We start from the raw sequence: 24,313 nt of genomic DNA, 5'->3' as shown, positions 1-24,313 counted from the left end.
GGCTGGTACATTGGGTAAAAGTGGGGGGTCTAAAATCCAGGGAGCCAAAGGAGCAGCTCAGCAGGTGGAAGAGAACACGAAGCATGTCCAGGATGCCCGGGGAGCCCATGCGGTGGTGCTCAAGGGTCCTGGCATGACCAGGGCACAGCATGGGGGGGAACTGGGCCTGGGGCGTTGGCTGAGCCCAGATATTTTGGTGGAGGACCTGGAATGTCAGGCTGAAGACTCTGCTTATTTTCACAGACAGTGGAAAAGTATTTGCTGAAGTTCAAAGGGTATCCAGTAAAGAGTACCATCTTACTGGCCTGATTACTGAACCAGCTGAGAAGTAAGGCAAAGGCAGATGGAGACAAAAGCTGAGATTTCACCCTTAAAGCTGAAAAAGGCTGCACTGGAGGAAGCAACTTAGCAGGAGAGCCAAATAGGCTTCCTAGTCCAGAGTCCAGGCAGACTGGCCTCCCCATGGCAGGCAGCAGTGGGCAGGGCAGCCCTGCAGTTGTTAGGACATTGGAGGGGGTGGGGCACGGGACTCAGAAGGGCCCCTCCTGCAGGCCGTTTGCTTCCCCCAAAAGGACAGAGCAGATGCCAGTGTTACCATCCACACCGACCAATGGGCTAAGCTCTTCCTCTTCTCTCACCCGGGAGGAGAAAGGAGTGAGGTGGGAAGACAAAGCAGGGAACTACAACTAATCACACTCCCTTCGCATGGGGGAAAAGGCAGGAGTGCAAAGAAATGCCCTCCATCCCCTGAGCAGCTCCCAACCCGACACTGCTGTGGGTTTTTTTGTTTGTTTGTTTAACATCTTTATTGGATTATAATTGCTTTACAATGGTGTGTTTGTTTCTGCTTTATAACAAAGTGAATCTGCTATACATATACATATATCCCCATATCTCCTCCCTCTTGCGTCTCCCTCCCACCCTCCTTATCCCACCCCTCTAGGTGGTCACAAAGCACCGAGCTGATCTCCCTGTGCTATGCAGCTGCTTCCCACTAGCCATCTATTTTACACTTGATAGTATATATAAATCCATGCCACTCTCTCACTTCATCCCAGCTTCCTCTCCCCCTCCCCATGCCCTCAAGTTCATTCTCTACGCTGTGGGGTTTGAAGAGCATGATGGGGTGGTGGGAACTGTTTGCCAAATGACTCCAGCAGGATGCCACAGAGTGGAGGGAGGCGGGGGATCTAGAGTAAAGGAGACTGTTGAGTGTGTGGGCAGGAAGTAGGGAGAAAGGAACCGGAAATCAGTGATGATGCAGAAACATCTTCTTGTTGTCCATCTGTGTTACATTATTCACTTATCTTGCACAGCTCCAGACAGTGGTAAAGATCCAAGATAGAGTGTCGACAATCAAAAACTCATTAACAAGTATTTAGTGAGTCCCTCCCACATACAAGGCTAGGCAGGTTCTCTGTCTTGGCCATGAAACCCTTTCCACACCATGAAGCTGTATCCACTGTTTCTAACAGCTCTCCCTTCCTCACCCAAAAGTTCAGACTCCTCCAAGCGGTTAAGCCAATGTCCCGTGGTCCATACGAAAGTCTGCGCGCCGGAAAGGAGGTGAAATTCTAACAAGTGCATTTTGTTCTTTGTGGCCGCGATACTCACTCATGAAGCATTTTTATCTTAAAAATGAATTTGATTATCCCATTTCATCTTCACAGACTGTGTGTGGTCAGCAAGGGAAGTATTCCATCCTCATTTGACTAAGATTCAAACTCAGATCCTGCCCCTAAAATGCCAGTGTCTTTTGTGCAGTTTTGATGTGCGTTTCTCACTGTCTGGATTGGCGTATTGGTCTCTAGCCTGGACCCCACGTGGGCATTGCTTGGGTTGTTGCTCTTGTCTGTCTCAGACTGGATGTTTGCGGAGGGCTCAGAAGGTGTGATGTATTGTGGAAGGACCACGGAGTTGGGGAGTCCAGTGGGGAGAGCCATGAATTCCAGCCCCGGCTCCTCCTCCCTCCCCCACCATCTGTGTGGTGTTGGGTGAACAGGGAACTTGGCTGGACTAAGTTTCATTGATGCTTCCTTCATCGTTGGCCTTCTGTCTGCTGATCATCACGCCCATCTAGACTGTTGTCAGAGCCTAATGACTGACTATGCCCTTGTCTTCAGCCTCTTCCTGGGGCCCTCAGTCTGGGAAACCCCACCCAATCAGCCTTTCTCAAAGAGCGCACTGGGGATGCATCCCTCCCAGTCGGGCCCCACAGAGAGCTTCCTTGAACCCTTAAGTCAGATCCAAACTAGCATCTGAGAGGCTCTCAACCACCTTCTTCCCAGTGTCTGCTTCCATCCCCTCTGACCACTTAACTCACAGTCACCCCCCATCACCCTGTGCCTCGCTCAGGCTGCAGTAACCCTCAGTGACCCTCCCCTTAAAGGACCCCTCGAGGTTGCCTCCCTTGTGAATTTTTTTCTGGACACTCAGCCCTCAGTGGGTTTCCTCCACCCACTTCTGGGCTCCACGGGCACAGACTCCTTGGTTCATCCCTCTGGTGTTGTTTGAGCGTCTGCTTTGTGCCAGGCCCCATTCTGGGAACACAGGTAAAGAGGAAAGGCATGGTCCCTGCTCCAGCTGTCCTGACACTGCAGTCGGGGAAGGATGCACAGTAGATGGGAACATTTCACAGAGGGTGAGAGAGAAAAACAGGGCGATGTGGTGGTGGCTTGGGGCTGTGTACTTTGCACGAGGTGGTGGGGAAAGGACTGTCCAGGTGGTAACACTGTGGCTGAACCCTGAGTGGGGTGGGAGGAGATCTAGAGGGAAGGCTCTAGAAAGAGGCTGCAGCACAGCAGAGGTAAAGGCGAAGGTACAGAACAGCTAAGGCAAAAGCAAGGGCTTAGAAACCAGCAAGGTGGCCAGAAGCTTGGGGTGCTTCCCAAGCAGATAAGGACCTGCTTCACTCCCTGCAAGTTTGTCACATACCGTCTGATATCATTCCCGGATCTCCCACTCTTAGACCAGACGAGGACTTAATCTTAGAATCTCATTGCCATACCACGAAGGTGTTTATTGGTTCTTGCTCGCACTGCGTGGTTGGGGTGACAGGGCAGGGTCTCTGCTTCACGGAGTTGCTGAGGACCCGGACCCATGGAGGCCACGTGGGCACCGTCTTAGGGTACAGAGTGCCGGAGGGTCACGTCAAGGCTGTCACAGAGGTATCGTTCATCACTTCTGCCCATAGCATGCCAGCTAGAAGCAGCCTTATCAGGAAGAGGTTGGAAATGCGTGGAAGCTCGTGGACCTTCCGTGAGCAGGAAAGTTCTCTGCCAGTTGCTCCAACCAGGCTACAAAGCCCTGGAGAACAGCCACTCTGCCTTACGTTTCTTTTCTCTCCTCCCCAGCCTGCTCTCTGGTAGATCTTAGCCCACGCTTGTTGGTGCAGTTATTGGTGAAATATATCTGTCTCTTCACTCATGCATTCAGATTCTTTTTCAAGGAATGCCCGTAGGCGAGGCATCCTGTCAGCACAGGAGAGGCTCAAGTGAGTGTTTATGTATTCATGGTTTCAACCCTGCCTGCTGACCAAAGGATTTGAGGGACTATTAAGACAAATCAGGGAAATGCAAAGTTGCCATTGATGGGGCAGTGATTGGAAGATGCAACAAAGAGATCCAAAGCCTAGCATTTTTCTTAATGGCAGAGTTCACACACTAATGAGATGGACCTGCACAGCAGGGTGTGACAGGCCTACCTGCAGGCAGAGGTGTGGTTTCAGAGCCTCCAGGCCGCCACAGGGACATAAAGCTGTGGATAAGGCCACCTGATAGATTGAGGGTCCTGCCAAGCTTAGGGGCTTCCTTTGCCAGTCTCACGCTGGGTTTAATACCCATCTGGCTTCCTGCCCCAGATCTCCTGATGGATGAGGAGGCGGTGACCACGTGCTTTGCTCACCAGGTGCAAACAGCTGGTGTAAACAACTCCAATGAGTTCCTGAGTGTTTCCTGCAAAGTTGGGTGATGGAAGACCCATTCCCTAGGAGGTCCCTCAACAGGCCCCGGTGTCAGGCCTATCTGAGGTCTGTTCTTGCCACAAATATTTGTGTCAAAAGACAGAATTTGTTAAATGCCTTGAGTGTGATTAGTGATAGATAAAGACAGTAACTGTCTACTTGGTGGCCAGAATAACAACAGTCATGGGCTTGGGTGCAAGACATGCTACCATCTGGAGGCGACGTGGTCCTGGTGGCGCAGGGACTGAGCTGAAGTCTGGGGCTGGGGTCGGGATGTCTGGGGAAACAAAGATGCTTTGGGACCTTGTCGGCCAAGGCATGCTGTGCAAAGTGTGTAGCCTGGTTCAGCAAGTATCAGTCGCTGACATTTGTGAGGATCTCAGTGAACGGGTGGGACAAGGACTCTTAGTCCCTAGTGACCTGTTCTTTCCTGGAGGGGCCACAGGGTTTTATAGGGAAAGGATCCAGTTCCTGGAAGAGGAAGCAAGCAAGAGCTGGGCAGGACATTAGGACACCAGACACCCAGGCAAACAGGATGGGGCTCGGGCATCTTGGCAGGCCAGGGTCTGAGGTAAGACAACAGGGGTCCCCATGCAGACCAGCTCAAGGTATGCTTCTGTCTCAGTCTGTTCAGGCTGCTATAACAAAATACTGTGGACTGGGTGTCTGATAAACAACAGAAACTCATGTCTCAGACTTCTGGAGGCTGGAAGTCCAGGATGAGGGTGCCAGCATGGGGGGTCCTGGTGAAAGCCCTCTTCTGTGTTGCAGATGGCTATCTCCTTGCTGTGTCCTCACGTGGTGGAAAGGGTGAGGGAGCTCTGTGGGGTCTCTTTTATAAGGGCACTAATCCCATTCATGAGGACTCCACCCTCATGACCTAAGCACCTCCCAAAGACCCTACCTCCCAATACCATCACCTTTGGGGGTTGGGATTTCAACATGTGAATTTGGGGGAACACAAACATTCAGACCATTGTAGCTTCCTACGTGGGTCAGGGCACAGGGTACACTGTGCCTGTGAGGCAATGAGCTTCCGAGCCCAAGCCTGGGGAGTATGATGTCTAGTGTTCCTGAAACGGTAGGGTCTTGTCATGACTGACATAGGCATGGGTCCAGCTTGGCCTAGAAGGGGCCCCATGTGCACTCTAGCTCCAGGCAGAGTGAGGAAGGCAGGGCTGACACCAGGCTTCTCAGCTGAATAATCCAGCTGCCACGAGCTTGTCTTTGTCAGCGTCATTCTCTGACTCCAGCTTCTCCTCCTCCCCTCCTTCCCCCTCCTCTCCTTTCAAACTCTACAGAGTGCTGGCTTGTGTGTGGGGCTGTATGATTCATCTTTACTCTGCACTGAGTCTCTCCTAGTTACAGGGTTGGGCTCACTGTGTGTGTACCTGAGGCACAATTATCGTGTCAAATCAAAGCCTCCAGTTCTTAGGAAAAGGCTGTGTTTGTGAGTTGTTTAAATATTGCTGATAACACAGCTCCTGAGTGTCGCTACCAATGCGGGGGCAGGGAAGTGACAAAAGGAGAGATGGGGAAAGGATCTGATTTTATTGACACCTGTTGTGTACCAGGCACCAGCGGGCATTGTCTGTACAGTGTTTCACCTAATTTTCACATTAGTGCCCGGAACTGGTTGTTTCTTTCACTTTATTTATGAGGGGTCTGAAGAGGTTTAGAAACTTGACCAAGACCCATAGTTAATAGTGGTGTGCCCATGCGCACACACGTGTGCACACACATGCACACGCACACACAGCCTGTGCCAGGCCCTGTTCGAAGCACTTTCTGTATATTAGTATATTTAATCCTCAAAATAGCCCCAAGGGTGAGGGTGGTCTCAACCCTCCCACAGGCCCAAGGTCCTCTGGCTGTGAGTGGTGAGGACCCTGGCCTTGGTGTCCTTGCGGAGACCACAGCGCCCCACTGCCTGGTAATACGTAGCTGTCCTTTGGCCTCGGAAAATTCTAAATGTGTTTAGAAAGCAGAAGAAAACACATCAGAGGCTCCAGAAGATTTAAAATGTGACGCACCCCACCCATGAGAACGTCAGGTCGCTGGGGTGGCGACAAGTGGGGAGACAGTGGGAGCCAGCCCCCCATGCAGGCCCGCAGGCATGAGGAGACCTCCGCAGGTTCGCAGACTTTGGGGTCTCACGTGCTTTATTAAATTTTTTTTAAAAACCCTTTTTTGGAAGAATTGAAGTACCACCAGGTAGTCCTGAGTCCAGAATTGTGCATCCAGTTCTAAGCCATCCTCTGCACAGGCTGCATCTGACCACTGAGGAGAGAAGAGAGGGAAGAAATGAACAGGAGGGGGAAACTCAGAACCAAAGGCCGCCAGGACATCACACATTCTTTAAAGAGAAACATTTTGGGTGTACAGAGATGGATCTAATTTCCCATCAAATGTGCACAACGTGTGTTTTCAGAGCGCAGGGTGAAGGACTGCTTTCTTGGCTCTGAGCGCTGGTGCAAGGGGAGTCGGCTTCCCTGCAGCCTAGGCCTGCACAGGAGCGTGCTTCCGGAGCAGGGACCCATGTGGATGCATGTGGATACGTGTGGATGCATGTGCATGCATGTGGATGCGTGTGGATACGTGTGGATGTGAGTGAATGTGTGTGGATGCGTGTGGATGTGTGTGGGCTGGTCTGAGACCTATGCCTTCCGGGTGGGGAGACCACAGTGCTGGCAATTTGAAATCTGGCTTAGAGTCATGTCGGCTGGGTTGTTTTCCTGGTCTGCCACCAGCTCCTGACTGCCTGGGTGGCCTCCTGCCCATCCCATCTGGAAGGCCAGGGGAAGGGTGTGGCCAGGGTAGATTCTGCCATTGTTTGAGGGCCCCCCTCCATGATGTTGGCTTAAAGTAACTGTAAATGTTGTCTGGGAAGCAGAGGGGATGGTGGGAGGCTGCTGCTAGTAATGCAGAAGACACGAGCAAGGTTATAGCTTGAGTTTGTGGAACAATCCATTCCAGTTATATGGAACGATTATTAATAACACTGCTACTTTTATAATAGTTTAATACAACTGGCAAGAATTCCTTCCAAACTTGAGCTGTAACTATGAACATGTCTCTCTCATTTTTCCTTTTAGCAAGAAGCCCCATACATTCCTCTCCCTTTCTTTGAGTTTTCTGAGAACCCAGAGCCTGAATCCATGAGAAGCAAGGGGGTCATGGTGGTCATGCTCTGTTGGCCGTCGTTTCCCTCCAGGCCCCTTCTCCCCCTGCGTCCACCGTGGTCTGTGCCCCGAGGCCCAGCAGATTCTATCACCAGGTACCCCACGCTGACTGGTGGCTGGGCTCAGCCAATGGGAAGCAATGGAAGGAGCTTAGGGGGTAGAGGAGATGGAATTGGGGCCATTTCTTCCCTGATTTGCCCTCACCTCTGGCAAAACTGTGCCTTCGTTGAAATCTCTTCCTCTGAACCATCTGAGGTAAACTCTGTTTCCTGGTGCGATGCTGACTAACAGAGGAGGGTCAGGGCACCATCCATGCTTCAACAGGGAAATACCTGGAGTATGGCCAGCCCTTCACTGCTCGTGTGTCTCATTGCTGCACCACATTGCTGTCGGATGCTGGCCTTGTCTCATCGGACAGGAGAGGCTGGACCACTGCTGAGATGGTCCCTCCACACCGCCGGTCCCAGACAGCTCACTGGTCTCTTTAAGGAAGGACCGTCCTCTCCTTCAGGGGAAGCTCCGTCGAGGGTCTGCAGCTATCAGGGTTCCCTGCAGCTATCAGGACACATAATACCTGCATCCGCATCTCCAAGATGTCATTCATCACACAGACCCACACTCCCTTCTCCCTGGAAATCCACCCTAGTTGCATACAGCCTGTCTTCTTAAACTTTCAAAACACAGTAGATCCGATGATACCTCGTCCCACCTCTCCTTGAGGGAGGTGGCCCTCAGTGACTAGGGGGACCCTCATCACCCCAAGTGATGCCAGCCCACCCCAGCCTTCCAAGAGGGCTCGGTCAGAGATTCTCGGGTAACCTGCTGGCATTTCTCTCACCAAGGGAGTGGAAACAAATGTACACATGAAAAGTCTAGTAGAGTGCCTTGCTCCAGCGTCCCACTAACAGCAGGTGTTTGCAACCTTACATGGTGCTCCATGCTTTCCATACTTCTGCTTGGACTTCACAACAGATGTTTCAGGAAGGTGCCATGTTAGGAGTTAGGATGGTGGGGTTCAGGAAGGTAACTCACATCTCTGCAGGAAAGTGGGACAGCAAGGTCTTCCTGCTCCCAGCCCAGGACCTCCTCTCCCCTTGTCGTAGGCTCCGCGGTAGTGCCGTAGAGCACAGAGGACCAGAGCAGAGAGGACCTGGGGAATCGCCCACTGCAGGCTGTGGGTTGCCTGAGGATCTGATGCCTCAGAGCTGGCCAGGTGCTTTGCAGGATGGTTCTCAAGTCACACAAAGCCCCACCCGCCTTGGGGCATGAGCACAGAAGCACGCAGGCCCAGTGACTCAGTGAGTCTAACTTTGAACTCTCAGTTTTCCCTCCAAACCTGTCACTTTCATCATTCTTCCCATCTCAGGAAGCAGCGCTCACGCGCTCTTACCAGAACCCAAGCGTCCTCCTAGATCGCTCTTTTCTTCACCCCTGAACTCCCATCTGGTAAGTATTGTCTCGTCCACCTTCAGACGTTTGCCAGCTGTGATCAGTTCTCACGAGCTCGCTCCTGATACTGGTCGTGTCCCTCCTGGACAGCCACACGGTCCTGGTTGGTCTCTGCTTCCGCTTCTGTCCCCCACTCCATGCCCGCACACACACGCTTCCTTTCCTGGGGTCCTTCTGACACTCAGCATCACTCTGACTCACCCATAAGGTGACTTCCCACTGTGTGTCCCGTGAATCTGTATGCAACTGGGGTGGATTTCTAGGGAGAAGGGAGTCTGGGTCTGTGTGATGAATGACATCTTGGAGATGCGGATGCAGGTATTGTGTGTCCTGATAGCTGCAGGGCACCCTGATAGCTGCAGACCCTCAATGGAGCTTCCTCTGAAGGAGAGGACAGTCCTTCCTTAAAGAGACCAGTGAGCTGTCTGGGACCGGCGGTGTGGAGGGACCATCTCAGCAGTGGTCCAGCCTCTCCTGTCCGATGAGACAAGGCCAGCATCCGACAGCAATGTGGTGTAGCAATGAGACACACGAGCAGTGAAGCTCAGGTCCTTCCGGTGGCTCCAGACCCCCTTCCTGTCCATCCCTCTTCCTCATACTTCCTCGTCACTCCGAACGCCCCGGCCCCTGAGACTGTCTGTTCCACCCCTGCCCCCAGCTCCTCATTCAGAGACCTCTCCTGGCCACTCCGACTGAAGCAGTCTTCCTGTTGCCTTTTCCTCCCCCTTCTCATCTCCCTGCGGATTCCATCAGTACTCACTGCCCTCCGACACGCCCCCCTCCCTCTTCTGGACCGTCCGCACCACATGGCAGGGAGTTCATTGATCTGGTGCATGGCTGTATTCCCAACGCCCAGTGCCTGGCACACGATGGTCACTTGGTGGACATTTGTTGAATAAAAAAAGATAACGATGGAAAAGGTAAAAACATTCCCTTTGGGTGATCTTCCCCTGGGAAGACACCAGGGGATGGACTGAGAGGGGATTACTCCACCTCTGCTCGCTGGGGGCTCGGTTTCTAGACCAGCGAGTGTGTTTGCCAGATGACCCCTCCGGGGTTGTGTCTGCGGTTGTGACCCGGGCACACCGACCTGTTCTCTCCCTGCTCCCTCATTGCCACGAGGAGAGCATCCCCCTAGAGCGGATGGAACAGTTGAATGGGGACCCTGTGTCAAGTGTTGCACAGCGCCTTGGAGTTCTCAGGGATGCCCTGTAACAGAACACTGCTCTCCGTCTGTCTCCCTTTCTCTCTGCAGGTGCTTTTGCTCCCTTTTGTGTCCCGTTTCCTTAAAATGTACTGTCACCTGGGGCTGGGCTGCTAGAGCACAGTAGGACTCCCGTCCCTTTGGGGGCAGCGTCATCTTCCTGACTCTAAGGGTGGGGTCCCTTGTGCTTAGAAACTCTCTAGGGCTCCAGGGGTATCTCAGGAACACCCATCCATAATCTCCAGCTCTGGGGCACTCAGGGCCCTGGGACAATGCACTGGCTGCCTGGTTATCCAGCTGGCTGGCTTCTGCCAGGGTGATTCCCTCCCCATGGCATAAACAAGGCAACAACGTCACACAGGAGGCTAGGATCACCTCCACCCCCAAACCCACACACCTGCCCACACACACAAACAGAGGGAAGGCCAGATGACTGGGCTGTCGGGAAACACTGCGGTTTGTAAAAGCTGGATCTGTCCTGGGGGAGAGGCAGGGAGCGCTGTGGCGCCTTTGCTTTCTGACACAGCTTCCATCCTTCCCAGAGCCGTGCCAGGGCTGGAACTGGTTGAAGTTCACACCTGGACGTCGCCTTTCTGTCTTGTCGCCATCATTCTATATCTGCTGGATTGTCAGGGACACCCATGAGGATGAGCTGCTCTTCCAAAATTCCGATTCTGCAGCTGCCATCCTCTTGCTCGCCATGCTGTTTCCATATGACGAGGATGGTGCTCTGGGGACTTGGAATTCTGAGCTGGCCCCTGAGACTCACTTGGGCTTTTATACTAATTATTTTCCAAGGCAGTTTACAGCTGGGTCATTTATACTCATATTTTTTCATGACACAATGCATCAGAGGTTTAACACTTAAAAGAAAGGGGGTTGGGTAAGGGCGCCACACAGGAATTCCCTGATGGTCTCTCCTGGTCCTAGAGTCTGCCCTTTGTCTGAAATCTGCTCCAGCTGGTGGTGAGCAGGTGAAACTCTCAGATGGCCTCCAGTCAACCTGGGGTGGCTTCCTGGGGGAGGTGAGATTTCAGGAGCCTGTGAATGCTGGAGAGGGGTTGCATTCTCCCTTCTCACACTCTCTCCATGTTGACTCTCCTCCTCTCCATCCCTGTAGCAATTGATATCTAAAGACACTTTATTTGGAGTTTTATGAAACACAAGTCTAGTCCATTTTCTCATGGGCTCAGTTTGGGACCACTCCAGATTCTGTGTCCTATCAGGGGATGGTGTCCAGTGTCCTGAAGTGCCCTAACTGTGCTGTAGACATCATCCCACCCCAAAAGGACCCTGAAAAACTGGTTCCGTTTCACTGTTGTAGGTGGGCGAGGCTCCTCATGTTGGCTGTTGGAAGAGACCTATTCTAAGATGGGCACAACATTGTAAATCAGCTAATTATACTTCAATCAAAAAAAAAAGTGGGGGGCTTCCCTGGTGGTGCAGTGGTTGAGAGTCCACCTGCCGGTGCAGGGGACATGGGTTCGTGCCCCGGTCCGGGAAGATCCCACATGCCGTGTAGCGGCTGGACCCGTGAGCCATGGCCACCGAGCCTGGGCGTCTGGAGCCTGTGCTCCGCAATGGGAGAGGCCACAACAGTGAGAGGCCCATGTACCGAGAAAAAATAAAAATAAAAGACACCCAAATTAGCAGGGAGCTCCAGGACCCCCATTCTCTCCCTCCCCGGGGCCATGTTCCCTGGGACCCCCCGCCTTCCCCAGAAGTCTCAGCAAAGCACCCAGCATGGCCGCAGAGCTTCTCTGCTGTGGGACCCTCGACTGATTTAGTGGCCTATCAAGGGGATTTGGATTGTTTATTGGAAATGCCCATTATTTATGGTGGCTCATGGCCTTAAAAGCATAGGCACAGGCTGTTTTTAGAAATAAACCTAATAAATAATAACCAGACCCATGATTTATCAGGATGGAGGAAGGAAGTCACTCATTTCCAGTTGGAGGAAAGAGCTCTGAAGGGACTGGATTCTCTTTCCAGATAACTTAGAGGGAATTCCTGTAGGGATTGGGGGGTCTGCGTACAAAGAGTTCAAAGGCAATTATAAAAGAAAATCAAAGACACGTGCTTCTCTGTACCTCATCCTTAATCCCCTTCTAGCCACATTTACAAGATGAGTTTTCCAAATTTTTCGATCCTCAGACCTGATTACTTTTCAGGTGACCTCAGTTTTCATTTTCTTACCCCCAAACTGTTTAAAATTGAGACACAAGATGTTATTAAGTTATTGTTGAATTGGTTGGGCAGAGGCTCAAACGCCTATTGAAAGTGGTCCCTCCCGCCCTCCTTCCCTTCCGGCCCACCTTCCTTCCTTCCTTCTTCCTTCCTTCCGTCCACTGAAAAAAATGCACAACCTAAAAGTTGAGCATTATGTTTTATTCAGTGGACTTTCTGATCACTTAAGCCCGGGAGGCAGCCTCTCAGGTAGCTCTGAGGGACTGCTCGGAAGAGGTGAGGGGGGAGCCCAGATACACAGGAGTTTCTGCAACAAAAACCAGGTAGTTGGACCATCGAAAGATTACTGTTAGTTAAAGAAAAACAGACAAGTTAATGAATTTAGCGCTTTTCTAAGTTTGAGAAGACGCAAGAGTCTGGGCTCCTTGAAATCATCTCTTTGATATGCACCTTAACTGTCTAGGGTCAGTGTCCTGCTTTTCTCCGTCCTGAGTCCGTTCAGGGTGCACAGTCCAGGGTGGCAGCACTGGCTGATGACTCGATGGCTGCTACGTCCTTTGTTTACTGATAGGCAGTGACTTTCTTCATCTACCCTCCCTCCCTCCCTCCCTCTTCCCCCTTCCCCTCCTCCTTTCTCTCTGCCTCTCTGTCCCCAGTCTCTCTCCTTTTTGTAACCCAGCTACAACAGGGTATGGCGGGGAGCCTCTGTTCACGCCCCTGTGCTCATCTTGAAGTCAGACTCAGCCCTTTGGCACCTCCCTCCCCTAAGAACCCATCCAGGATTCTTTGACACTGGTAAGGAACGCAGTTGTCATGAGTCTTTACTGGAGAGTCTGTGGAGAGGCAAATGAGGGGGTCACACTACAAATTACACAGCAGAAATTAATCGAAGTTTCCACCAGGCACCCCCACCTGTCACACAGCAGCCCCCCTCATCCCCCTCTCCGCCCTTCCCCCTCCCAGAGCCCTGGCTCTCGCCTTTTTTGGGTCCTGCATCTACCTCCAGCACCCCTGTCTCTTCTCTTAACTAGGGAATTTAACTCTCTCTGGCTGCTCCTCTCATATCTTCACACCGTTATCCTGCTCAACAGACAAAGGTCCCTCCTTAGGCTTTGCCCTCCTTGTTATGTGACAGGGAATTTTTAGTAAATGACAAATACTTCAGTATTTACTTCGTCCAAATAATGTTTTCTTCATATCACGTCATGTCACTCATTAACTCAATAAATGTGCACAGTAGAGTACTATACATCTGACACCAGCTGTGGTTCTCCCAGAAGATGTATCTCTCTGACCTCACTCATTGTGAAAAAGCCATCCAAACCGTACGTGGTGGGGGTGGGTGGGATGGGGGTGGGGAAGGTGATGAGGTTAACAGCCACTTCGGGGTTCAGAGTTATGAGATCTTAAAACCGAAAGTGACCTTAGAACTCGATGGCAGGCACTTCCACCTGGGCCTCAGGATTGTTTCCTTTAGTCAGAGCGAAAAGAGTCAGGTTGAAGAAGTGGATGTGGATCTGGAGCTCGGGGAGGGCGTGATGAGTATAAATCAACAGGGTGGTCCTGGCCTCTTTGTAGGGCAGGGTTTGTGGCAGGGAGAGGAAGGCCTTCTAGGTTAAAGTTTGAAGGGGCTTTGCTAACATATGTAAATTAAAGAAGAGCTGGCAGAAGTGGCAGTGTTAACCATAAATGGTGAGTACCAGGCATTATCCAGATGCTTACTGGGCTAAGCAGTGCGATTGCCCAGCACTTTTTTTTTTGCAGTACGAGGGCCTCTCACTGCTGTGGCCCCTCCCACTGCGGAGCACAGGCTCCGCGGCCATGGCTCACGGGCCCAGCCGCTCCGCGGCACGCGGGATCCTCCCGGACCGGGGCACGAACCCGCGTTCCCTGCATCGGCAGGCGGACTCCCAACCACCGCGCCACCAGGGAAGCCCTGCCCAGCACTTTTATCCATGGTGTTGCACATGTGTCTGTCCATGTGTGGCAGGAAGGAGAAAACCACAAAGCCATCTATTGGCTGAGGGATATCATGATAGACTTTTCCAACCTCATCTCCTGTAGAATTAATGACAATGTCTCCAGACTCCCTAGCAGGCAATGCTATTGCCAGAATTGTCTGGAGGACCTCAGAAAGCTTGGGCTATGGTTCTGTGGGATGGGGACAGAGGTTCACCTACAGGTGATCTCTGCCAGCAGAATCCTCTTGCCAGCAGGATCACTTACCAGCCATGTTCTCCATCGATTGGTAGAAGGTGGTCAGTAATCACATGGAAATGATGCCTGGAACCTCAGGGGGTTAGTCATGTACACAAATATCCAGCCTGTGATGGCCCAACTGTGCTGTGGAAAGCAGGGCTGCTGGACCTGCATGATGGTGATGACGATGATGATGGTGATGATGGTGATGGTGGTGGTGATGATGATGGTGATGATGATGATGGTGGTGATGATGGTGGTGATGATGGTGGTGATGATGATGGTGGTGATGATTGTGATGGTGGTGGTGATGATGGTGATGATGATGATGGTGGTGATGATGGTGATGATGATGATGGTGGTGATGATGGTGATGGTGATGGTGATGATTGTGATGATGATGATGGTGATGATGGTGGTGATGATGGTGATCATGATGGTGGTGATGATGATAGTGATGATGATGGTGGTGATGATTGTGATGATGATGATGGTGGTGATGATGATGGTGATGATGATGATGGTGGTGATGATGATTGTGATGGTGCTGATGATGATGCTTAGGGACAACATCATTTATTGAGGTTCGCTATGTGCCAAGCACCTAGCCAAGAGCTCTGTGAGCATTCCCATTGTGTCTTCAGGGCAACCCTGTGAAGGAGGTATCATTCTCCTTTTTATATAACTTCACTTCTCTAATTACATCTAGCATTTGAACTCAAAAATGTCTGATGCTAAAATCTGCTCCTACAGCCATCTCTGTAGCAAAACAAAACAAGCAAATCATCCCTCCCCTCAACACACAGCTGAGAGGGGCTGGGAGCTCTGTGGGTTCAGCATGGCCTGCCAGGGCCTCTAGGACTGTTTACCAACATCAGTGAACTAATGTGGGTTTTAGGATGGAGAGGAGATTTGGAGAATGAAGAAGTTTTCAGTGTTGCTGACTCTCCAAGACTGACACCACATTTCTCATGGGGACCAGGACGAGTAACTCTTCATTTTCCCTTCTTTCAGCCTTAGGGGAAAATCAAGGCCAGGATCACAATAGTGATGGAAGTCGCTAAGCTTTCTCATTCTCAAGTCCCCTCCCAGGGCCACAGGTGCCTGGGGGCTCATGTCTGCCTGGGGCAATCTCCTTAGACAAGCTTTTACTGCTTCTTGACTTCTGTTCACTGGTTAACAAGCCTTTCTGTCAGGGATGTTTGTTCAAGTAAAATCTCTGTAGAAGGGGCAAGTGTGCAGGTAAAAGCTGAATTCCTCTTGATGAAGCAAGGGTGGTGGGAGGATGTTCTGCCTGCCCAGACCCCTCTATGAGGAGCCCAGTGTGAAACCATTGCTTGCGTGCATAAGAGGAGGGCAGCGGAAAGAGACAGGTGATGATCGTAGGTACGCTTGGCCTTCTGTAGCCTCATATTACCTGGAAGACCATTTGGGACCTCCCAGATGAAGTCAGTTCTAAGGTGCAAGAGAGATGGATCTCTTAGTTTGTACTGTGAAGGAGTAACTGACAGATAATGGCTCATGTCACAGGGTCACAACTCTGGAGAGGTTGAGAAATCTGTCTCTCAGTCTGATCAGCTTTGCTCTTCTCTTTCAGAGGTTCCAAAAACAGAGCAAACGTTTGAAGAGCGCCTGGTACTCAAGGCTTTCTTACTAAAGTTTGTCAATGCCTACTCACCCATCTTCTACGTGGCCTTTTTCAAGGGGAGGTGAGTATCTTGGTGCCATACATGGAAGGTCAGTTGGTCATGAAGGCTGAGCCCTCCACTGGAGTCAGCCTGTCTCCATTGTCAGTTTACACCCTTGGCCCCATTCCCCACTCCCTTGGCCACCTGGCTGCACTAAATCATTTTGGATTAGCATCTTCAGATTCTGATAACATGGGAAACCCTGCAGTGATTCGGCTCTGGGCCCTGAAGGGTTAGTCTTAGAGGAATTTGTGTCTCTCAACTTTGAGGCTGTGACAGGAGGGAATTTCATGGCTAGCCAGTGGCTCTTAGATCTTGCAATACAGGTCTGATGGCAACTACTCAGAGTTAGTGTAGACTTCACAGATGAGGTGCACAGTCTCCCACAAGACTGCCCTTACCTCAGACAGTACTGCAAGCTCTGGGGCTCTCAGGCCACTGATGGTTCTGCCCAACTGGCTATAGCCACTAACCTCTTGGTTTTGATAATTCACTAGAACAACTTATAGAGCTTGGAATGTGCTATTCTTAAAATTATAGTGTTATTTTCACAAAGAGATACAAATCCAGAGTGACAGATGGGAGAGGCACGTAGGGTAAGGTCTAGGAGCATCCTGAAAAGAAGCTTCCATGTCTTCAGGATGTCCTCAGCATGTCAGTTTCCTGGCATGTCAATGTGCGTCACCAACCGGGATGCTCGTCCAAGCTTCAGTGCCCACAGTTTTTGCTGGGGTCTTGTTATACAAGCATGATTGAATGAATCATTGCTCATGGGATTGAACTCAATCTGCAGTCCCTCTCCCCCAGCTGAGGTTAGGCTGCTCATACTGGGCTCAAAGCCCCAACTCTCTGATCACATGGTTGGTCTTTCTGGCATTGGCCTCCCCATCCTGAGTGATCTCATTAGCATAAACTTAGGTCTAGTCCCAGGGACCCACCATGAATAACAAAGACACTCCTGTCGGGAAATTCCAAGGATTTAGAGGCTCCTCCCAGGGATCAGGGACAATGACCAATCATATTCTTTATTATATAACAGTCCTGGGTGTAAAATCACTTCTGATAAATAGTGATTGTGATAGTCTTGGCAACAGCACAGTGTAATCTGCAGTAAGTACCATAAAAAAGGTGCAAAGAAAGTGTTAGGGGAACACTTAATTATGAACAGAGACAGGGAGACCTCACCAAGGAGGAAAGTCAAGCTGAGCCTCAAATGGACGAGTAGGATTTCAATAGATGGGTGAGGGGATGACATTTCAAGAAAGTGGGATTCTTCTGATGACCTGTGTGTTCCATGGTTGGCTAGTACCTCTCTGCCTCCCCCATCTGCTCAATCTTCTAATCCCCCAATAAAATAGACTCTTAGGTCTTAGAAGAGGAATGAGGCAGGCTTCTTCCATTCCTCTAAGTATTTTCAGTAAGAAGTCTGGATTTTTCTTTTCTGCTCCCAGGAGTCTCCACTTGCAACTTTAGTCCATCGTGGCCTTTATTTCCTGGGAAATCAGAAGCCCTCGTGGAGGAATTGCAATCAGAACTCGATTCTTGACACGAGCTGAGGGAAGAAGGTGCCCGACAGTGCACTTAGAGACAATCCAGACTTCGTTGTGTTTAGGCTCTGAAATGATTCTCTCTCTCTCTCTCTCTCTCTCTCTCTCACACACACACACACACACACTCTCTCTCTCTCTCTCTCTCTCTCTCTCTCTCTCTCTCTCTCTCTCACACACACACACACACACACACACACACACGAGTGCCCCAGCCCCACTCCAGACCCAGCCTCAATTCCCTACCCTTGGAATTTGACCACGTTAAGAGCTACAAATGAACTTACCTACAGAACAGAAATAGAGTTACAGATGTAGAAAATAAACTTACAGTTACCGGGGGGTAAGGGGCAGGGAGGAATACATTGAAGATTGGGACTGACATATACACACTACTATATATAAAACAGATAACTAATAAGGACCTACTGTAGAGCACAGGGAACTCTGCTCAATACTCTGTAATGGCCTATAGGGGAATAGAATCTAAAAAAGAATGGATATATGTATATGTATAACTGATTCACTTTGTTGTACAGCAAAAACTAACACAACATTGAAAATCAACTATATTCCAATAAAAACTAAAACACAAGAGGTGAACCATATGTGTTATGGGTGATTGCTAGCTGATAACAGGTATGAACTCCTTCCCGGGTGATGAGCACCCACCTTGGCCAGTCCTTTCAAGAACAACATTGGGCAGTGGCTGGTCCACTCAGAAGACACGCCCTCAGGCAGTCCTGACTTCCTCTCTCTTCCCCTAACTCTTCTCACACTTCTCTGTTTCAGGTTTGTGGGCAGACCTGGAAGCTACGTTTATGTGTTTGACGGCTACCGCATGGAAGAGGCAAGTAGAGCCACTGGTGTTTCATGCCCGGCTAGGCTAGTGGTTCGTAGGTGCCCCTCCCGCCCCGCCCCAATCCTTACCGCCTCCACAGGCTGGCTTAGTTCACGCCCTCGCCTCTCTCAGCTCCACCTGGTCTGACCGCCCCTTCCTTTCTCTTCTCCTCCTGCAGTGCGCCCCTGGGGGCTGCCTCATGGAGCTGTGCATTCAGCTCAGCATCATCATGTTGGGGAAGCAGTTGATCCAGAACAACATCTTCGAGATTGGAGTCCCGTGAGTAATGAACTCTGCTTACCCCTCTCCTTGCCGCCGGGGCTGAGCCCGGCAGTGCCAGACTTCCAGCAGGGTCTCGTGGTCTCTCCTTCCAAGACAGATGGACTCTCCACTCCTCTGTCCACTCGCCAGTAACTTCCCCATGAGGTAGGGCCCCTCCCACACGTCTTGTTTGCCAATCCAGTTCGGGATGTTTGAGGCTCAGAAGGATTAAGCACTTGCTTAAGTGCCCATAACAGAAAGTGACAGAGCTGTGAATCCAGTACCTCTGACCTCAGAGTGCATCATACTTTTTTTTTAATTAATTAATTTTATTTTTGGCTGCTTTGGGTCTTCATTGCTGCACGCAGGCTTTCTCTAGTTGCAGCGAGCAGGGGCTACTCTTCGCTGCGGTGCACGGGCTTCTCGTTGCGGTGGCTTCTCTTGTTACGGAGCACGGGCTCTAGGCGCGTAGGCTTCAGTAGTTGTGATGCGTGGGCTCAGTAGTTGTGGCTCGCAGGCTCAGTAGTTGTGGCGCACGGGCTTAGTTGCTCCGCGGCATGTGGGGTCTTCCCGGCCCAGGGCTCGAACCCATGTCTCCTGCATCAGCAGGCGGATTCTTAACCACTGCACCACCAGGGAAGCCCCATCCTACTTTTAATGCTATGTCCTCCTGTAACTGAAAGTGGGGTCCGGCTGCTCCCCACTCGAAAGCCAATAAAGAGGCAAGGTTGGTGGAAAAGAGAGTTTGCTTTGTTTTGGATGCCAGCAACCGGGATTGGGAGGGGAGGGCGGACACCTGTCCAAAGGCCGAAACAACCCGCTCCTACACCCAGTGGGCAAGAGCTTTTATACGTGGAGGGAGGGGGCTACATGCAGAAACAGCACAGTCAGCTCTGGCAGACATCTTGAAATTGGCCATTGGTGGTCTGACCAGCATTATCTTGATTGTTTTAGGTACACTTAATCTTCAGTTCCAGGGTCGGTTTGTTACCATTTCCTTGAGGGCAGTTCTCGGAATTGTGGCAGCTTATGTCATGACTACAGTCCGGTCATCATGCACTTAACTTCTTCCACCTGGTGGAGGTTTCAGTGTCTATAAGACAGCTCACAGGATATGGCTTAGAATATTATTTGTAGCCCTTGAGGAGGAACTAAAGGTCCTTGACTTTGCTTAATGACTAAATTGTTATTACTTGTCCTCCTTTGACTGTTTTCCTTTGTTTCTGCATTTTCTCACTTCTCTGATTAAACTTATTCTTTGGCTAAAGTTTTTCCACAGACAAAAGCAGGCTGAGGACATGGGGGCAAGGAACATAGGGTCCTGCTCCATTTCACTCCCAGGGAACAAGTAAAAGAGGCGTGGAGGGTGAATAGGAAAGATGGAAATACAATGTAATCATTTAGAAAAATGTCTAAGGAACTGTGGAATATATGATCTTAGGAGGGGAGGGATGCATAGCTGGTAAAACAGAACAGATTTTCATGTGGATTGTCTCCCCTCCCCTCCCATGTGGCTTTTTTTACAAAGACTTCTTTCATTAGGTTGTTTGTTTTTTTAAAAACATCTTTATTAGAGTATAAATTGCTTTACAATGGTGTGTTAGTTTCTGCTGTATCACAAAATGAATCAGCTCTACATATACATACATCCCCATATGTCCTCCCTCTTACATCTCCCTCCCACCCTCCCTATCCCCCCTCTAGGTGGTCAGAAAACACCGAGCTGATCTCCCTGTGCTATGCGGCTGCTTCCCACTAGCTATCTATTTTACATTTGGTAGTGTATATATGTCCGTGCCACTCTCTCACTTCGTCCCAGCTTACCCTTCCCCCTCCCCGTGTCCTCAAGTCCATTCTCTACGTCTGTGTCTTTATTCCTGTCCTGCCCCTAGATTCTTCAGAACCATTTTCTTTTTAGATTCCATATATATGTGTTAGCATACGGTATTTGTTTTTCTCTTTCTGACTTACTTCACTCTGTATGACAGTCTCTAGGTCCATCCACCTCACTACAAATAACTCAATTTCATTTCTTTTTATGGCTGAGTAATATTCCATTGTATATATATGTGCAACATCTTCTTTATCCATTCATCTGTCCATGGACACTTTGGTTGCTTCCATGTCCTAACTATTGTGAATAGAGCTGCAGTGAACATTGTGGTACATGACTCTTTTTGAATTATGGTTTTCTCAGGGTATATGCCCAGTAGTGGGATTGCTGGGTTGTATGGTAGTTCTATTTTTAGTTTTTTAAGGAACCTCCATGCTGTTCTCCATAGTGGCTGTATCAATTTACATACCCACCTACAGTGCAAGAGGGTTCCCTTTTCTCCACATCCTCTCCAGCATTTATTGTTTGTAGATTTTTTGATGATGGCCATTCTGACTGATGTGAGGTGATACCTCATTGTAGTTTTGATTTGCATTTCTCTAATGATTAATGATGTTGAGCAGCTTTTCCTGTATTTGTTGGCCATCTGTATGTTTTCTTTGTAGAAATGTGGATTTAGGTCTTCTGCCCATTTTTGGATTGGGTTGTTTGTTTTTTTGATATTGAGCTGCTTGTAAATTTTGGAGATTAATCCTTTGTCAGTAGCTTCATTTGCAAATATTTTCTCCCATTCGTAGGGTTGTCTTTTCATCTTATTTATGGTTTCCTTTGCTGTACAAAGCTTTTAAGTTTCATTTGGTCCCATTTGTTTATTTTTGTTTTTTATTCCATTACTCTAGGAGGTGGATCAAAAAAGATCTTGCTGTGGTTTATGTCAAAGAGTATTCTTCCTATGTTTTCCTCTAAGAGTTTTATGTGTCCGCTCTTACATTTAGGTCTCTAATCCATTTTGAGTTTATTTTTATATATGGTGTTAGGGAGTGTTCTAATTTCATACTTTTACATGTAGCTGTCCACTTTTCCCAGCACCACTTATAGAAGAGGCTGTCTTTTCTCCATTGTATATATTCTTGCCTCCTTTATCAAAGATAAGGTGACCGTAAGTGCGTGGGTTTATCTCTGGGCTTTCTATCCTGTTCCATTGATCTCTATCTTTCTGTTTTTGTGCCAGTACCATACTATCTTGCTTATGGTAGCTTTCTGGTATAGTGTGAAGTCAGGGAGCCTGATTCCTCCAGCTCCAATTTTCGTTCTCAAGATTGCTTTTGGCTCTTCAGGGTTTTTTGTGTTTCCATACAAATTGTGAATTTTTTTATTCTAGTTCTGTGAACAATGCCATTGGTAGTATGATAGGGATTGCACTGAATCTGTAGATTGCTTTGGGTAGTATAGTCATTTTCACAATGTTGATTCTTCCAATCCAAGAACATGGTATAACTCTCCATCAGTTTGTATCATCTTTAATTTCTTTCATCAGTGTCTTATAATTTTCTGCATACAGGTCTTTTGTCTCCTTAGGTAGGTTTATTCCTAGATATTTTATTCTTTTTGTTGCAGTGGTAAACGGGAGTGTTTTCTTAATTTCACTTTCAGATTTTTCATCATTAGTGTATAGGAATGCCAGAGATTTCTGTGCATTAATTTTGTATCCTGCGACTTTACCAAATTCATTGATTAGCTCTAGTAGTTTTCTGGTAGCATCTTTAGGATTCTCTATGTATAGTATCATGTCATCTGCAAACAGTGACAGTTTTACTTCTTCTTTTCCAATTTGGATTCCTTTTATTTCTTTTTCTTCTCTGATTGCTGTGGCTAAAACTTCCAAAACTAAGTTGAATAATAGTGGTGAGAGTGGGCAACCTTGTCTTGTTCCTGATCTTAGTGGAAATGGTTTCAGTTTATCACGATTGAGAATGATGTTGGCTCTGGGTTTGTCATATATGGCCTTTATTATGTTGAGGTAAGTTCCTTCTGTGCCTACTTTCTGGAGGATTTTTATCATAAATGGGTGTTGAATTTTGTCAAAAGCTTTTTCTGCATCTATTGGGATTATCATATGGTTTTTATTCTTCAGTTTGTTAATATGGTGTATCACATTGAGTGATTTGCATATATTGAAGAATCCTTGCATTCCTGGGATAAACCCCACTTGATCATGGTGTATGATCCTTTCAGTGTGCTGTTGAATTCTGTTTGCTAGTATTTTGTTGAGGATTTTTGCATCTATGTTCATCAGTGATATTGGCCTGTAGTTTTCTTTTTGTGTGACATCTTTGTCTGGTTTTGGTATCACGGTGATGGTGGCCTCGTAGAATGAGTTTGGGAATGTTCTTCCCTCTGCTATATTTTGGAAGAGTTTGAGAAGGATAGGTGTTAGCTCTTCTCTAAATGTTTGGTACAATTCGCCTGTGAAGCTGTCTGGTCCTGGGCCTTTGTTTGTTGAAAGATTTTTAATCACAGTTTCAATTTCAGTGCTTGTGATTTGTCTGTTTATATTTTCTATTTCTACCTGGTTCAGTCTCAGAAGGTTGTACTTGGCTAAGAATTTGTTCATTTCTTCCAGGTTGTCCATTTTATTGGCGTATAGTTGCTTGTAGTAATCTCTCATGATCCTTTGTATTTCTGCAGTGTCAGTTGTTACTTCTTCTTTTTCATTTCTCATTCTGTTGATTTGAGTCTTTTCCTTTTTTCTCTTGATGAGTCTGGCTAATGGTTTATCAATTTTGTTTATCTTTTCAAAGAACCAGCTTTCAATTTTATTGATCTTTGCTTTCATTTCCTTCATTTCTTTTTCATTTATTTCTGATCTGATTTTTATGATTCCTTTCCTTCTGCTAACTTTGGGGTGTTTTTGTTCTTCTTTCTCTAATTGCTTTAGGTGCAAGGTTAGGCTGTTTATTCGAGATGTTTCCTGTTTCTTAAGGTGGGATTGTATTGCTATAAACTTCCCTCTTAGAACTGCTTTTGCTGCATCCCATAGGTTTTGGGTCGTCGTGTTTTCACTGTCATTTATTTCTAGGTATTTTTGGATTTCCTCTTTGATTTCTTCAGTGATCTCTTGGTTATTTAGTATCGTATTGTTTAGCCTCCACGTGTTTGTATTTTTTTACAGTTTGTTTTCTGTAATTGATATCTAGTCTCATAGTGTTGAGGTTGGAAAAGATACTTGATACGATTTCAATTTTCTTAAATTTACCAAGGCTTGATTTGTGACCCAAGATATGATGTATCCTGGAGAATGTTCCAAGAGCGCTTGAGAAGAAAGTGTTTTTGGATGGAATGTCCTGTAAATATCAATTAAGTCCATCTTATTTAATGTGTCATTTAAATCTTGTGTTTCCTTATTTATTTTCATTTTGGATGATCTGCCCATTGGTGAAAGTGGGGTGTTACAAAGTCCCCTACTATTATTGAATTACTGTCAATTTCTTCTTTTATGGCTGTTAGCATCTGCTTTATGTATTGAGGTGCTACCATGTTGGGTGCATAAATATTTACAATTGTTATATCTTCTTCTTGGATTGATCCCTTGATCATTATGTAGTGTCCTTCTTTGTCTCTTGTAATAGTCTTTATTTTAAAGTCTATTCTGTCTGATATGAGAATTGCTACTCCAGCTTTGTTTTGATTTCCATTTACATGGAATATCTTTTTCCATCCCCTCACTTTCAGTCTGTGCATGTCCCTAGGTCTGAAGTGGGTTTCTTGTAGACAGCATATATACGTGTCTTGTTTTTGTACCCATTCAGCCAGTCTGTGTCTTTTGGTTGGAGCATTTAATCCATTTACATTTAAGGTAATTATCGATATGTACGTTCCTGTTACCATTTGCTTAATTGTTTTGAGTTTGTTATTGTAGGTCTTTTCCTTCTCTTATGTTTCCTGCCTAAAGAAGTTCCT

At 48.2% G+C, this 24,313-nt stretch overlaps 1 protein-coding gene across 2 annotated transcripts in view; it reads left to right on the top strand.

The window, feature by feature from the left end:
- ANO2 (anoctamin 2) overlaps positions 1-24,313 on the top strand; it is a gene marked incomplete at both ends in the record, with an annotated part of 339,298 nt that overhangs the window by 261,287 nt on the left and 53,698 nt on the right. For both annotated transcript variants that reach the window (XM_081247877.1, XM_081247876.1), the window contains 3 exons: positions 15,780-15,891; positions 18,210-18,267; positions 18,437-18,537. In XM_081247877.1, the coding sequence (XP_081104003.1) occupies positions 15,780-15,891; positions 18,210-18,267; positions 18,437-18,537 (271 nt within the window). The remainder of the gene's footprint in view (positions 1-15,779; positions 15,892-18,209; positions 18,268-18,436; positions 18,538-24,313) is intronic.

This window comes from Mesoplodon bidens (assembly GCF_964165515.1).
Source record: "Mesoplodon bidens genome assembly, chromosome: 11".
Taxonomy (NCBI): domain Eukaryota; kingdom Metazoa; phylum Chordata; class Mammalia; order Artiodactyla; family Ziphiidae; genus Mesoplodon; species Mesoplodon bidens.
The sequence above is the reverse complement of the archived record's forward strand: the minus strand, read 5'-3'. Positions and strand labels throughout refer to the sequence as shown.